This window comes from Cyanistes caeruleus, chromosome 1 (assembly GCF_971803275.1).
Source record: "Cyanistes caeruleus chromosome 1, bCyaCae1.hap1.1, whole genome shotgun sequence".
Classification (NCBI taxonomy): domain Eukaryota; kingdom Metazoa; phylum Chordata; class Aves; order Passeriformes; family Paridae; genus Cyanistes; species Cyanistes caeruleus.
Window position 1 is genome coordinate 34,350,264 of NC_141701.1, and position 17,935 is coordinate 34,368,198.

General features: G+C 37.3%; 1 protein-coding gene across 5 annotated transcripts in view; it reads right to left on the bottom strand.

The window, feature by feature from the left end:
- The window catches only part of PREX2 (phosphatidylinositol-3,4,5-trisphosphate dependent Rac exchange factor 2), a 173,208-nt gene that overhangs the window by 23,381 nt on the left and 131,892 nt on the right, over positions 1 to 17,935 (bottom strand). For all 5 annotated transcript variants that reach the window (XM_086885723.1, XM_086885719.1, XM_023920933.2 and 2 more), the window contains 2 exons: positions 5,594 to 5,660; positions 3,391 to 3,581 (listed from right to left, as the gene is read on the bottom strand). In XM_086885723.1, the coding sequence (XP_086741849.1) occupies positions 3,391 to 3,581; positions 5,594 to 5,660 (258 nt within the window). The remainder of the gene's footprint in view (positions 1 to 3,390; positions 3,582 to 5,593; positions 5,661 to 17,935) is intronic.

Genomic DNA, 17,935 nt, shown 5'->3' on the forward strand with positions numbered 1-17,935 from the left:
GGGGAGGTTTGTAGCACTCGCATATCACTTAGGACAGTGAAGGTTAAAGGGACTTATTTTCCCCCATCCTTGGTTTTCTGGTACTCAAAATGTATTTGAAAAGAACTGCTGTCTAAAATAGATATAGGATTGCAGGCTGCAATGTAAATTGGTAAACATATTGTCATAATAAAAATCAAAGAAAAGCAATCACCAGCAATTCAAAATCCCCAGCATTATCTTGGATATAGGGATGAAAGCATGAACTCTGTCAAGCTGTTTTAGCCTAGTACAGCGTAAAAAGCAATTTAATATGGATCACAGAGAAGTCAGAAACCAAGACACTGCTGATCCAGAGATCAGCAATCACTGTCAAAGCAGACAAAGCTGCTGTTTCATAGTTCTTGGCCTCTTCTGCATTGAACTGTCACCCAGCACCTCCCTCACAAGCTATCTGGGACTTCTGGTTAGTAGGAGCAGAACTTCCCCCTGCCCCCTTGTCAATCCATGACACCTAAATAGAGAGAACAGAGAAAGAGCTCCCCAGTCCGTTCAGTAAGACATGAATAAATCGAGTGAGGGAAGGCGTGTGTGTATATACATATTTATAATTATATTAAATGTATTTCAACTGTGACAGATTAATGTCTTGCTCAGCTCCCACTCCCCATGGAAAAAAAAGATTCCGATGAGTAGAGCACCCTGTACTCTTCCAGAGAATCTCAGACATTCCCTCCCTTAAAATCCAATCATAGAAACTGAGTTAAAATGAGGGCTTTTAAAAAGAAAGTAGGGGGGAGTCTTGCTCCAAGTTGAGCTTGATTTTTAAGCTGGCAAGACTGACAAATGAGATTTTCAAAATTAATCTGCAAGAAAAATTCATATCTTTCCCCCATATGTTTATCTAATAGCATCTGTAGATAATATCGGTTTTTAACTCATTTAATATCCATGGCCTAGTGTTAAAAAACCAGTCATGAGTCATTGATCTGGGCCTCCAAAATGTAAGGTTCTGCAACTGATTGTAATCATGGACTTCACAGTATTTAGTTTCTAAGCTAGATACACTGCTGAATACAACCAGAGATAAATATCACCTCTAAGTGAAAATCAGTAGCTTGACCTCTAAAGAACTAGCTAACAAGCTAAGGAGCACTATTTTGCAACATTATCTGCCCTGATTAAATACTACTCCACCAAACAGAAGAATTTAGCCTTCAAGATTGCAGGCATAAAGCAAAATCCTCTATGTCTATTGGACTTGATCACATCCAGCATTTTACTCATTCCTCTTCTGTCCTCCTCACAGGATTTTGTGTTGCTGCAAGACTCTCACTCTGAAAGCAACGAGGGGAGTAGGTGCACAAAAACACTGCAAAATTTAGCAATAGAAATGCTGGGCACAAAATTCACTGAGCAAACCTACTAGCTGGAAACAAAGCAAGCTTTCTGTCTGGGCAAAGGCAATTTCAGAATGTTATAAACCAAAGCCCACTTAGTACTGGACTGTAGAAATGTGACCAGGGGAGACCAGAAATAGAAAACTGTACATAAAGTGACTTTCTATGAATCAAAATGCTAAGGAAAATCTTCATCCATCCAGTTTGCATGTACAACAGTAATTTCAGGAAATGGTTATTAAAAAATTTTCTTAGCTTTAACCACTTAAAGGCATTTATTTACCTTAGAAGAGTGAATGAATCCCTTCTTGTCCCTAAATACATGAGTTCTCTTTTGAACTTCTGGGTACAAACCCCTGAGTACCTATACAAACTCTTAACTAGCCCGCTCGTTTTTCCTGAAGGGCCTATCTTGAAATATCTCTGATAATGCCAAGAGTTGATGCTTCTTTCTCTGAACAGATGGTAGCCACAAAGGCAGTATTAATGCACAAATGAAGTAGCAGTATCATGTAGCAAAACTCAATTGGATTCACTGTAAAGTGGAACTAGTCATGCTTTAGAGAAAAGCATCTTGCACCTTTATGTAAATAGATGATGATGAACCTTTTAACATCTAGACAGAAACCCACACATAACCCTTAAATTCCATTCCCATATCCATAATATACTCTTTAAAAGCAATAAGCTGGTCTTCTAATTTTTTGTGGTTTTTAAATACACTTATAGAGACATTTTGAGAGTTTTTTATCTTTTAATTAACCCTAGTTTTGAGCAGAAAATTGATGACTAATTAATTTTCACCTTAGAACAGCTAATGTTCAGATTTAAGCAAACCACATCTTATTCAATCACCAAATTATTCAGAATAATTTGTGACCCACACACTACAGGATAGTTATAGTTTATTTGGGCTGTTTTGACTTTAGTCTTAAACTATCAGAATTTTTGGCACAAATGTACTGACAAATTCATGAAATGGTGATCAAACCCAGAGGCAGTCTTTTTCAGCTTGAAAAAACCCATCAGAATTATGCCCAAAGTCTTTTCTGATCACGTAAGACATGAATCTGAAAACAGGACAAAGAGAAAAGCTGTATAGCCTCATAATCTTCTGAAACAACAGTGTCATGACAGCCCATGCTCTATAGTATTTGAAGGACTTGCATAGATCAGAAATTAAGCAGCATTTTAAACATACTGCTATCCCTGATCCATTCTGATTGGAATTCTTATGAAAAGAGCGTATTTTTAGTGCCAGATTTTTTGTTAAGTTTTTTGTTGGGGTTTTTCCCCTTCTCTAATTTTAGTCTCTGCTTTTTTGGTACACTGTCCCAAAAAGATTGTAATTTGGCCAGTTGGAGCATAAATATATTGCTGCCTGTGACAAATATGATTAAGTACTAGAGAGCTCTGTGATGATGCTACATATATATATATATATATGTCATATATATATTAGTCTATTAAAATCTCTAAGGATTGATGACAAAGTTCAGTTGACTATAAGTCTGTGTTTTGGTATTGTATTAAACACACCACTGTCCTTCAGGCTGAACCTCTCATTATTGTAAGGTGTACCTGCAAAAACGGATATGTCTTATGTTTCATCTTTTTTCCTTGAATCGAGTTCTACTTTATTCCCTGTAGCATACAAAGTCAATACAAATTTCAGCATTTCTTGCCTGTATTGAGAGTTCAATATCACGTGTATTACTCATCTAGGTAACATTCCTCTTCCTGCTTTAGCAATTAAGATTTCTGCCTTTTACTGACTTGAACAAGGAACAATCTCATTAAAACTGCACAACCCAAAAAAAATAGTACAGTTCATTTCTGTCAATCACTGCAAACACAGTTTTAGAATTTCACCACAAATCCTTCAAGCGCACTCGCTATTTCATGTAAGATATTCAGCGTAAGATCCATCTCTAAAAGAGCAGCAGTCTCCAACCTGCAATGGGGGAGTGACTGACTGCAACAACAGGAGGAAAGAAAAAGCCTGCCATACCGGTGAACTCCGCTGTTGCACATGATGATGTGACAAGCGCCAAGCCTGCTGCAGAGTTCAGAGGACACGGAGAGCAGTCCGACTCCAGAAGCGCTGCACGCAGTGTACGCACAGGCAGCCGTGCGCTTGGACCGGATAAAGGAGCCTATGAGCCGGTAAAGCTCCTCCAGGCAATTGAGAGGCCTCATCAGCTGCAAGAGAGGAAGAGAGAGATATTTGAATATTTGCTCCTGAGAGCATAGGAAATGGTCTAACAGAATAGGTCATCAGAGGTGCAGGTAGAACACCAGATCTGACTGAAAAAGCCAAATTCCATGACATAAATACAAACCACAGAATCTTCTGATACACAACATATGACAACTTTCTAAAGCTTTTCAGTCTGTCCCATCACTGACTGTTTCATTCCCAATCCTATGGAAGTGTTTTTCACTTCAGTAGACTCAATTGACCCATGAGTGCTGTATCCATTAATGGACTGGGCAAAGAAGGGAAAACATAAAGAGGCAACCTACAACTGCACACTTACACAGGAAGATACCAAGACTTGTTAATTGACTTGCTGAGAAAATCGGCTTACATTTAAGACAACACTGTCCTTTATTTATCAAATGTCTAGTTCCTAATCCTGACTAACATAAAAAAAAAAAAATTAACAGATGTGACAAAAACATACTACAAAGCAAGAACAGTAAACTTTGTAGCAAAATAATCCCAGCATTACTGTATTAAGAATGAATAAAGTAAAGAAGGCAGCTTTCAAGTGCAAAGCTTATGTCAGAAGAGGAGCCTTCAAAAGTGGCCTAGCAATGAAAACCAGTATCTCATGATGCTTTGTGTAAATGAGATGTTCACAATACAAATATTCAGACCATCTAATTCCAAATTCCCACTTCTCTTTCTTCCAGAAACACTTAAAGATTTCAAAAAATCCCCACGCTGCTCAAAGAATTAATCTTTTGAAAGACAGATTGATTCCCTAAAAACAGTTTTAACTAGTTAGAGAAATGGCAGCCTCACTAGCCTAACAATCCTACAATGGTTACTTCATTGAAAAGCATAGATGTAAAAAAATCAGCTATAACAAATAGCATATTTAAACCTGGGTACAAACAGATTTAACTTGGTTTAGGTCCTACTAGTTTAACTTGCATCTGTGTAAATTGATTTTAGCTGATGTCATCTACTAATGCAGACATCTACTAATCCAAACAATAAAATGAAAGGTGCAGCCAGAAATGGATCATGCACTCACACTTGGCTTGCTCCAGTTGCATTAGCTTAACCTAGCATCCCTTGGTCACCTGTGGATTATGAGATGTTTTTCTCTTGCCCTTGAACTTTTTACTGAAATACATAGGGAACGGGTTTAGGGGTAACAAGCACTTCCCTCCCAGCTAAACATCCCCTGCTACACCTGTAACTGCTAAGAAAGTTGGTGACCCCCCAGGGAAGGAGTGGCAAATGTCCTTCTTCCTTTGTGTGCAGTTCTGCATGGATCCAAGAAACAGGAACTACCAGTTTGTTAACACTGGTGCTTGATGATACTGACATAAAATTTTAGTCTGTCATAGGGCTCAGCTGGTGAGCACTGTCATTTCTCAAGCCACAGTAGCTCAATCACTTTTATAGGCAAGACCTCAGGAATTTCTTTATTTCCCCTACTGGGGTGCAATATGGGAATTAACTCTCCAACAAGAGAAAAGAGCATTAAATGAATTTTTATTGCCCCTGGGATCTCTTAGCCACAGAAGTTTAAAGACAGATGAAAGCATTTGAAGAAAGTCTAAATGAGAAGATCCAGCAGAAAGCCTTCTGAGCAGGATGCTGAAGAGTATTTAATTTGGAAAAGCAGTTCCAGCTTTCAGAACAAACAATTTCTGCCTGCACCTGTCCTCTCCCGTCCTATCTCACATGCTCCTAGAGCAGCTGCATTGCTCTGAAAGCACAGTGCGAAAGGAAAGTAATGATTCATCTTCTCAAACACAGATACCGTCCTGCCACACCTTTTAATGCAGAACCACATGGCACCACCTACCCCAAAAAACACAGGTGGGACAAAAAAGCTGCAAGAGAGCTCCTCCTTTCCCTGCCCCTCTCCCCCCAGCTTTAAACGATTCAATTTTTGATGGAATAAAGCAATTCTTAGTAACACAGCGTGTAACATGCAGAGTTTAATTAGACATTTAATATTTTTACTTACCTTATCTATATAAGCTCCTTTAGATGTTGAATTTGGAGGCAAGTTTGACTTGTCCAGGTAGAATGCCCTGAAAGAACAAACAGATAGAGTAAGGCAAAAACTAATTGTTTCAAGTCCTGAACAAAATTTCTACAAGGGACAATTCTTAGACATCATCATAAGGTTGGAGGGTTTTTTACCTAATGGTAAGAGAAGGTCAAGGAGTAATACAATAATAAACAGGCACTATTTCTTTTAAAGTAATAAGGCACATTTTTTTTTTATACTGGAGTCAAAAACTGTCCCTCTGCTCTTTGACAGCACAGTGCAAAATTCTAACATCTAGTTAACAGAAAAAAACAGGATCTGAAAGCGATTTTCAACAAAGCTACTCATGAAAAGGTCTGTGGCAACTGTATAGATTTTAAGAGTGACTTTGGGAAAACTGGCATACAAACAGTGCCTGAGCTTCACATTCTACATGCTTTTTTTATATTTGCTGTATATAAGTGCAGTAACATAAAAGCAGAATCCCCAACATGAAACACCATACTGACAGAGGAAACATATACATGTTCATAATGTAAAAAGAAATAAAAAAGCAGAAACCCTACAGGGGAAAAACATGAATTATACATGTCTTCTTCAATTCTGGAACCCTAGAGGAATTTTTGTTTTTGCTTTCCAACTTACAAGCAATTTAATTGCTGACCACAGAGGAGCTATCATTAAACATCTCATAGGTAAATATCGTACATATCTTTGTGATAAGATCACAGATTTTATTGCCTCTACAACACTTAAGTAAGTCTGTCCCTTCACCAGCAGTGAAGTTGGACCAGGTAGTCTTTAAAGGTTATCTAACCCAAACCATTCCACGTTTCTCTGATCACAAAACTCATTCTGCTGGTTGTAAAGCTCCTAAAATCTCCTTTGGCAGTGAAAAATAGAAATATTTGGTAAGCCTCCCTACCTACCAGTGAGAACCAGACAACAGCTACTAATGCAGAAACTCTGGTCAACGTTTAAATGAAACAGAACAAGAGAAACCCAACTGAACTGCGGAACACATAGGAAAAAAAGGAGAGGTTTTCCAGTGACAACCTCGAGGTATCACTGTGATCCAGCTCTGCTGTGTGTGCTCAAGGCACAGACCTGACTAAAGGTCACAAGTGAGCCACGGCCCAGGCTGGAACTAAGGAACTTGGCAGCCAGATTTCAGTTGCTCTATAATATGAAAAAAACCCAATGAAAAAAATTGTCTCCTTGTATCTTAACTTTCAAACAAGAGGATCAGCTGGATCCCCCAGTCATTAAAACACTGATTCATGTAGCACACAAGGTTAAAAATTGCTCCCCCCCCTTTTTTTATGATTTAATCTAGGAGAGATTTTACATTGCTGCACACTCCCTGGGCAGGGGAGCAGACTGCAGATCTGAATACTTGTTACTCTTCAATAATCTGGAATAACTGAATTGATAAAAAAATCCATCCACCTTTTATTCATTTATAGTTTGCAGTTTTGAAACACAACTTCTCCTAAATTTAAGGTTTGAATTAATTCCCTCAAAAAGCACAGCAAATATAATCTAGTTCCCTTATTCCATTAAGCCTGCTGTGCAATCCACAATGTACTCTGTGTCAAAGGAAGCTGGACACTAGTGAAAGGAAAAGAGGTTTGTAGAAAAAATTACTCATAAATCACTTTGAGTGGCCACAGCATATAAAAGCAACCTCAGCAGCAACAGACCAACCTTTTTTCTTTGTTAACAAAAGCTACAAAACAAGCCTCACCCTGCTCTCCACTGAACATTATCAGACTGAAAGCCTATACCACTTTTTCCTGCCATACAATAGGAAAATCTGCTTAATTCAGAGACTGTCCAGCAATCCCACCTCTTTGGACTGTTATTCCAGCAAATTCATCTGCATTAAATGAAACGAGAAACCAAATATGGAACAGTACACTAATTAATGGAGTACATGGAAAATAATTAACTTGGTATAAAATGAACCAACATGAACACTAGAATAGGATATATGGCTCTAGAAATTTCTCCATTAATTCAGGCAATTATACATGAACCTAAAAAAAACCCAAACAAAAAATCAACTATACACAACATTCATTTTAAATATCAAAATATCCTGTTACAAGTGAAGCTATTTCTTCCCCATCAGATAACACTCACAGATGTTTCTCAAGTGCTTTATTTTTATTGCTTTTCATAAAAACTGTCTTCAGTATTTTACAGAACATGACAACCTGTGGACAGAATATAAATTTCCAAAGCACTTCACTTAATTACTAAATGCTTGTTAAGGTCCTTAATCATATTTTATGGGAAGAGTTAATGGCAATCTTGGCATGGTGCCAAATTTGGACAATATTTTCTAATCCATTTGAAATGAACCAGGATGAAATCATAGTTCTTTGTCTCCAAATGTGATGTTAGTTTAGCTTTTAAAGCCCTGCAATTTCTGTAAGATCCAGCAGAAAAGCCTTCCTTTAAAAAAAAAAAAAAAAGGTAGATAATCCAATACACAATAAATCTACTGAGGATTATTGCTGTGTTCAACTTTTGTAAGATATCCCCTATGCTGCAATGTCAAATAAATAGGGACAAGTATCTCAGGGAAAACTAACACCGGGATAAGGTAACAAACATCTGAGGGTTCAGAAAGAAAAACCTCTCCCAAGATAAATGTTTTCCCAAGATGTCTTCCCAGAACCTGACTACAAAGGAAATACAAAAGTACTGATGTCTTATTAAACCATTTTACAGGGTACCCTCCAAAACTGACACAGACATGTATAAAGTCCTGAAAATTGAAATTTTGCAAACAGTACCCTCAGAAGGTTTCAGACCTGCAGTGACACACATTCCTGAGTAACTTCAAACAGAGAAAGATAATTCAAGCAAATCCAAGTGTTTAGTCTTATTCTCAATTTCTTGTGCCAGTAAGCTGGTAGGCTTATCCTAGGTATTGCTAATCTTTTCTTCAAAATACAAGGATAGTAAATAAATAACTTGAGAGGGGGAAGTAACTGGGTTATGGCATTAAATACCACCAAGTTGATGGTTCTACTCCAGAAAGGTTTTGCTTTGATGTTATAGCACAGAATAATTTGGTCTTTTATTTCCATATCACTATGGCAAACATATAAATTAATTCCTATATCCTCAACAGAAGCATGGAAATGGATCTTAATTCTACTAGATTTTTTTATCCCTCAGTCACAAGATATTTGAGACAATGTAGAAAAGCACAGTCAACAACCTGAGAAAGGACACATCAGAACAGAGGTGTGGAGTAGAGAAGTGTGGGAGCCTTTCATTTTCTTCAGTTCAAACTTAAAAGCCTGTATTTATGACACAGATAAATAGTATCTCTGTATTTCTGCCTCTATGTGCACTCACACTTTTGTATTTCTTTAATAACAGTTCTATATTCTGACAGGTAGTTTTTAACTACACTGCTGAAAGTGTGTATAACATGCTTATTGTACATATACGTGTGTATATATATATTTATACATATACATTCATAAATATATTTATATACATTTAATATATACATAAAAGTTCATTTTTTTGCAGTAAATGTATCCATTTTCTGTTATAGTAAATTATTTCATGTATTCTTTCCACTAAATGGCAAATCTCAATAAATTATAAATTGCCAAGTATAATTGCCTTCTCAACCCATGCTAAGAGTCAGCAATTTTAAATCATATCTCCTAGCATCTGTCAGTAATACAATCCTTTGTACAGTGTTACCAGCATCCTTAATAGTTACAGAAAGGTTTCATTTTGACAACTGAAAAGCTCCATGACAGTGCCATGGTTTCAAATTGTCAAAGAGTATATACAGTAATATTTTGCCCTCTCACAACTATTGTGAACACTGAAGTGCAGAATGGAAAATGCTAACACCATGTGGCTCTAATTGTGTGCAACTTATATTTCATGAGTAAGCAATGCAGTAAACCCTACCCTTTGGTAAGGTCCTAAAAGCCTTGTACTCAGCACTGGTGAGGCCACACCACGAATTTTGTGTTCAGTTTTGGGGCCCTCACTATGAGGAAGACTTTGAGGTGCTGGACCATATCGAGAGAAGGGCAATGAAGATGGAGAAAGGCCTGGAGCACAAGTCTTACAAGGAGGAACTGAGGGAGCTGGGGTTGTTTAGCCTGAAGAAAAGGAGGCTCAGGGGAGACCTTATTGTTCCTCTTGTAATGAAGTGGGGGTTGGCCTCTTCTCTCACATAAAAAGTGATAGAACAAGAAGAAATGGCCTCAATTTGTGCCAGGGAAGAATTAGATTGGTTATTAGGAAAAATTTCTTCACTGAAAGGGTTGTTAAGCACTGGGGCAGCTTGCCCAGGGATATGGCTGAGTCACTGTCCCTGCAGGTATTCAAAAGATGTGTAGATATGGCACTCAAGGACATGGTTGAATGGTGGACTTGGCAATGCTGGGTTAACAGTTGAGCTCAGTCTCAAACGCCTTTTCCAAAGCTAAATAATTCTGTGATTCCTGGCTTACCCCATCACAAAGTGGCAAACTAGTTTTTGTCAGTCTCTACTGATGTCATGGTTTAAGAATGGTATTCTCTAATTTAGTCTTCCCTCTGAAACCACTCCAAGCCATGCACCATTACTCACTCCTCCTTCCCCTGCAGCAGGCTGGAGAGGAATATTGGAGGCACAAAAGGTAAAGATCACAGGTTGAGATAAGAACAATTTACTAGAAACAGCAGTGGGGCAAGAAAACAAACAGTAAAATCAACAATATTAATGTACAACAGAGTATGATTACCACACAGAAGTTCTCTGTGGAGCCCACAATCCGGCCACTGCCATGCCACCCCAACTGCTCCCTTTAGCTCAGGACCAGCACCACATTCACTCCAGCAGAAGGAACCTCTTCTCCTTGGAAGAGACTCCCTTCCCCTGACCCTGGCAATGATGTAAGGTGGTATAGAACAATCTCCAGGTCCTAGCCATATTGCTCCTGGCTACTGCAAAAATTAACCCTGTCCTGGCTGGAAACAGGACAACTATTATTTCTCTCTGCTGTGGGAAATAGTGCAGGCTTTGGTGAAGGGAATGTGACTGTAAGGTGAGACAAGAGAAATACATAGAAAAGAGAAAAAAATTATCAGGTTTAGTAATGCATTTGAATACTTACAAGTGGGGAGGGATATTAAGAAAATTTCAAGAAGTGAAACTTGAGGACTTCCTTGGCAACCATCTGCTTTAGTGGACTAGACTGGGAGTGTAGCAGGGACACAGACTTCCTCTTGAAAACCCTTGAAAACCAAATTCCAAAGAAACTAGACTCTTAAACTAGGGAGAAGAATCTTCATAATGCTCCTCATTTTTTTGCAAGACTGTAGCATCTGGCTGAACTACTTGTCTCCCACCAATTCAAACTATCTTCAGCCTATGAGTAAGGTATGTTGAGCAATTGGCATCAGAATGAGCACAAGCATCAGAGGCAGAAACAGAGGAGGATGTTTGCAAAGCAGCAGCCCTGCTATTGAAGCAGAACTTTCACAGCCATGCTCTTAAACCTTTGTAAACACAAAAGCAGGGGATTACATAAATGTGAGCATAGAAACATGGAGACAGAAAGTCATGGATGATGAAAAAATGGAAGAAAGATCCAATTTTCTCTATGTAACACTGCCCACTTTTCACCTGTTTTCCAGAATTTAGTCTCCAGCGTCTCTACCTACATCCAAGAGCACTTGAAACCATCCTATTTGTGATGTAGAAGGAAGTTCTTCGACCACAAACCAGTTACCTGCTACCTAAACAGCCAAATCCACCCTGAACCTAATAACGCTAAGTAATTGCTTCCACATTTCTCTTTCAGACAATGGATGTCTCCTTTTTAGCTCCTGATATCCCAGACATGGAATACTCTGTTAAAAGAGACATCATATGGTTAGGGTTTCAACTACTGCAGGCTTGCCTGGATTCCTATCAGTGGCCAGGAGTGAAAGAAAAGGCTCCACCTCAGATCACTGCAGATACACATTCTCTGTGCTTGCAGCAGATAAAGAAAGCAAGAGGAACCTGATCTCCATCTCAGTGAGCAAAGAGTCAGTACATATAATCTATCAAGACTCATAATTTTCAATTACAGAACACTACCAATAAAAAATACTGATCCTATTCTGTCAAAAGTCTAAAGAAACAATTAATTTACATTCACAGAATGAACACAGCATGGAAAAAGGAAAAAAAAAATCCCAAAGCTAAATTCAAGCCATCTGGTAATATCTTTTAGACCAGCTAGACAAATTTAATTTACTTTTCCCAGGATCTCTCTATTCTCTCTCTGGTCTTGCTTCACTTAGATGCAATGAATCTTAATTTGTGCTCTATCTAAAGTACTTCTCACTAAGTTCATCAGGAGACAAACTTAGCTATTATTTCTTTCTTATATCCTTTAGAGTGAATGCTTAATTTCTCTTTCATAAGGACTCTGCATTTAGAGGGAGTTATGTCACAAATTTCTAAAGATTTGGAACAACATCTTAAAAATCGAAGAGTCCTTAGATTTCTAATGTTTATAATCATATAAAATACATGATAAATTTATCTATGTGGAATTGTAGTCCAACTTCACTGCTGCTATTTTGATCACAAAGATGTGTATCAAATAGGTAGTATTGAACACTAGAAAGCCATTTTCCTATGGGATTTAGAAATATCTCACTGTAACAAAAAGAAAATATCACAGAATCACTCTCTGAAACCCATAACTCTCAACATGCGACTCTTCTAAATTTGATGGCAATGACAGAAACTGTTAGTAGCTCCCTGAACTGAACAGACATGAAGGAAAGGCCCATCACAGGACAAAAGTAGCACAAGGACAAGCAACATAAGCTTCTTGACCACTTGAGCATTTGCTTTGGAAAAGCTTTCCACTGGAAACAGTGGGGCAAGGAGTCTCTCAGCCTTAAGGTGGATTTTAATGTATTTACTACAGGGATTGATATCCAATCTAGCCCTTTTGATAATGCAGGTATTGCCTTGAGGCTTCATCATTTTGTTTTAGAAACAAACAAGTTCTTTTATAGTAATTAACTACCTACAAGTAGTTATATATAATATATAGGATTATATATATATTAATAGGATATATATAATATATAGGATATATATAATATATCCTACAAGTGGATATATCCTTTATGTCATTGTAACTCATTTATAGCAAAGCAACTATTAGAGAATTTTAGTTCAGCCTGAAGCCATGAGCGCCATCACATCTATTTTCTGCCTTGACTAAATTATACAGGATATGGAAAATATTGTCCTGCCAAGAAGCCTGCAGCTTGAGAGGCAGTTGTGTGTAAATAAAATACATGTAATATAAAAAAGTATATGTAATACATAAAATATGTGTAAATAAAAAGATGTTACATTCCTCAGAAGTTTTTGTTCCATGTTTGCAAATATTCTAGAGGCAGAAATAGTTTCCTTTTCTTATCTTTCTGAAAATTAAAAGAAACAAGAAAACACAACAACATGAAAACCTTGTGAATTGTAACATTCCTGAATAAAGAATTCAATTAAATTTGCCATTGCTTTGTGGAGGGTTACTTATGACATAAAATAAATACAGGAGGCTTCAGACAGAAAAATTGTTTGAAGTTACATTGTAAATGAAACTCTTTAAAATGACAAATATTACATTCAGTGTAATCAGATGTTCAATGTAATGAGGGTAGTTAGCTAAATCATTTGTCATTAGATTCACTGATTATAATTGCTTCCTTAGCATAACAGACTTGCATTTACCTCCTAAAATGATATCCAAGAAAGCAGCAACGTAGGGAGAAAAACACAACAAAAAAAGCCAAGAAAACTCTTGAAAAATCCACTTTTTTTTTTTTCCCCTTTACTGCTTGCTTTAATTTTTCTTCTATTATAGCTGTACAACAGACTACAGAAGTAGCTGCCAATAACCCTGGACACAGCTGACTTCAAAGAATAGCTCCAAATCACACAGAATGGTAGGCAGGAAGGAAGGAACATTTTTTCCAGACTTTCTTTCTCTATTGATGCACAGGCGAGTTAATTACTACACAGTGGTAATTAGCACCCACACCAGTGGTGGGGATGCACAGCAACCCTCAGCTGTCTTTCCCACAGCATGATCCTATCTTTGGAGTAAAGAACTGGGTCACCATATAATCAGGGGTGTCAGAAGAAAGTGCCATGCTGAGGATAAGAGAAAATTAATGGAAAAGCAGAACTTTCCTGACCTCACCTTCATCTATTATTTTTCTCATTTCCTCTGTACATTCTCAATCCTAGACACCATAACGTCAGAAAACAAATTTTGAAGGTGCTTAGATGTTTAAATGTGAGCACATACTTCTGAAGAAGCATTAAAAATGTTCATCTATCTAAAAGCCATTAATTTCCCTAAATTCTTATTATCTAAAAATTGTGTTAGACATTTTTATAGACATAGACAGTTTCGGAATCGAAGCACATATATGTATGTGCAGTTTTCAGCTCCTATAGACCAACATAGCTTGCTCCTGCAGTCAACAATGAGAGCAAAGCACACTGCAGAGACACAGAAGCTGGAAGTAGGCTTGGTACAGCCCCAGCCCTGCACCCTGCTGAATGACCTGTGCCCTGAATATCCTCTCTGCCTTTGTGATACATCCCTTATGTGCACAGACGTTTCCAGGAAAAAAGCTCTTAAAGCATAGATGTGCTTGGACTTTTCTGATTAAGCAGCTAACCAGAAGAACCTGTAGAAAACTGCATTTTAATAGAAAGTCATAGGAGGGACAGCTTTCACCCAGAATGAGAATTCACACTTCAAAAAAAAACTCAAAACCCATCACCATCAGCAAAAAAAAGATTAATCTGCTAAAATGTCAAATACAGAGATAGGAAGACTGAAAGAGCAAGCTTCCTACTCTACACTCAAATTCCCATCCTGGGCCAGCAAGTCCAAAACTATGATAACTTGAAACATTACAGAAGTTTTCATTCTGACACTGAAAGTCCATTTTCAAAAATGGCTAAGTTTTTGCAGGAAGCTAACCCCAAACCCTATTTCTGTAAGGATAAAAAACAGTTCTCATATCCAACTAAATGTTTTACTTTGAAGTCATTGTTCAGTCCAAAGACTAGCCATGCAGCTAACCTGTCAGGGTCTGTCCCAGCTTCTAACAGGCTTGCATCACAAGCAACCTGAGCATCACAGCAAGGACCATAAGATTTATTTCTGGGCAATGCAGTAATAGATAGCATACTGAACCTTACTGCAGGAAATAGACCTTTACCAGTTATAAAGACCATATTCAAAGGACAGAATACATTTTAAACAAATAAATCTTGAATTGTAATTTTGAAACATTGCTGCTTCAACTTTACCCTCACATTTTTACAATTAACATGAGTCAAGACTTGCAAGCCAATACTTAAATCAACAAAGAAGTCTGAGTAAATATAGTGCATTTGTGAGATTTTGTTATTCCTATCAACATGTGTAGTAGTAATGGATTTGAACACCATTGTGTATTACACCATTGAACCAAAATAATGTCTGGTATCTGTAACAGCAAAAGGATTGATTTAGGATGAAAAAAGACCGTTTGAAAATCAAGGAGTAACAAAGGAGGAAGATGGGGACAAGTGGGAGGAGGAAAGAGAATACAGAAAGGTCTGACTTAACCATAGTGGTCAGATACACAGGTTCTTTTCAGTCCACTTCTAAATTAGAAGACAACTGCTGAGGTATCAAACACATAGTAATAAAGGTCTTGAAAATCTCTGCTGACTTAACTACTTTCATTCAGATGTACTGAATGTTTCTCATTAGCAAACAATTTGATCAAGTTCAATTTACACTGCTGGCAACTACTAGCACCAGGTCAGTTCTCAAACAGAATTTGAACATATATTTATAATTCACCAATTCTGTTTCTGTAACACTGATAAGGAAAAGAAAGTTAAGTGCAGTTTGAAAAAAATCCAGCATGATTAAGAATAATTGTGGGTTAGATGCTGAAAATTTCTCAGCAGACTGAAATTTTATAAACTAGGTTGTTTTGTTGGTTTTCTTTAAATAACCTCTTTATTTCAATAAAGCACATCCTACATACTGCTGGTGTAGAGGATGTGGCCTCAGGAATTGTAAAAGAACTCAACTTGAGCTTACCTTAGAATAAAAGTTCCCTTCTATTACTAATACAATTCAAATAGCTAAGGTTAAGTTCATTATAGAAGATGGGGGAATATTTCCTCCATTCCACATAAGCATGGAATTCTATAATCAATTTTCAACTGTCTTTCATGCATTTTCATAAAAATGATAATCTTATCAATGACTATTTCATAGCCAAGGTAGTATTTGCAAAAGCCCCAAAGCAAGAACCATGAAAGACAGAAGCTCTCATGATGCTCAAATCAGTGTCAATGAGGACAATTTTGCACCTGGATTTATTGCACCAGTTCTGCTACTGTGGAAAAGCTGATCAGAGTTCCAGGTTATAAATGACCTCTGCAATAAAAGCCAAGGTTCAGCTTCTTGGCATAATGGATATCCTTCCTGAAATCCACTAAAATTTTCCCAATATGTCTTTTGATTAATTCAAATAAATAATCTGTATGTTAATCCTTTAAAAACACACATCGGTATGAGATCCATCACCCAAAAATATTCCATGTACTAAAATTTTAACAAGACTTTACTACAAGAAATTAAGATGCAACTGAGCAAAGATACTACTCATTTTTCAATTTACTCTCCTGCTTGGGTGCATACCAAGCTAGGCTTGCAACTGGAACCATACACAACCAAGGGGTCTCTTTTATTTAACATTATTATTGGAGCATTATTAACTCAATGCATCAGGAATAAGAGAAGCTGAAATTGTTTCCTGAGTTCTCATCAATGGATGCCTTGGCTGCAGTGTCACTGCCAAACATTGCTTTCTTTCCCACTAGTCCCCATGCTCTTCTCCCACTACTTTTTTCCATAGCTATTGCTCCCACTTGCTTTTGGCTGCTGTAGTAATGGAGAGATTACAAAATGGTCATCAGATGTTCATCTAACAAGCAAGCAGCACATTCCTTTTCTGTGGAGAAAGAATGGCTTATGGGTTGTGTCTTGAATGACTTATTTTATTACTGATTAAGAGGTGCTGCACAGAGGATTTCTTCCACGTGAAGAGTTTTAGTATTATTGTACTTGAGCATGTTTCCAGGGAATATTCAATTTAATTTTTTTGTTCTTCTTTAGAGCAATTACCCAAATGTTAATATCTTTTTCTGCTGTAGTTACTTCATTAGATTCTCCTGGCCAAACACCTACACAGGCTAGCAAAGAGCAGAACAAGAATGAAGCATCTGCTTTTCTGTTTTTCCTCTTCACATTTTGTCAGTTACTTCCTGAAGCTGTTTGTGCTGCACTTAAGAAATGGGTACAGCTCACCAGAAAGCAAAACAATCAGTTACTGAGTGTTCTAGTCAGGCATTAGAGAGCTGAAAAATCCATCAATTCTTTTCCTGTTCTTCTGGCTGGGCAGAGATACCCACAGTAATTTTTGTTAATGATAAGTTTTTCATGGTAACTTCTTATAAAATTAGGCCTTGAAGCTTAGCAACTCATCAGAGCTGTGAGTCACAACACTGTAAAGAGGAATGTATCTCGTTATGGCCACAGCATGAATGGAGGACCTAACCCATGAGGTAAGCAAGGTCAAGGAACACAAGAGCATAGAGTCTGGAAGAATTTATTTTAAGGATTTTCATGGCAGGTTAAATTAGTCCTATTCATGGAAAAAAAAAAAAAACACAAAAAGTCTTGCTTTGTCTAACTGACAAGAGTCTCTTTCCAACACTAGCTGATTTCATTTAGGCCAAATACTGGCATGACCGAAGTTCTCTGTAAAACTGATTTATAACATAAGCCTTGTCACATAAAATATTCAGGAGGCACTTTTTTTCCCAAATTAGGAAGTTTGAACACAAGAAGAGGGAAAGCAGACTAAATAAATACATTTGTCATTGACATACAAGTGCACTGACAGAGATGTCACACAAAAAATCAAATATACCATACTCACTGAATATACTAGGCTTTAAAATTGCTTTTGCTATAGCAGTACTTAGATTAAAATCTAGAATCTAGAAATCCCTCTGCTTTGATAACAAATAAGATAAATAATTTTGCAATATCTGTGAAGAAAACCTTCCAGAGAGAGGACCAACAAGTGAAGGAATTGCAAAGAGACCCTCATCTATCTTCCCCATTGTCCTTGAGCTTTTTTCAACTCCTGTTCTCTGCTGTTTTTAAAAACTGCCTAATT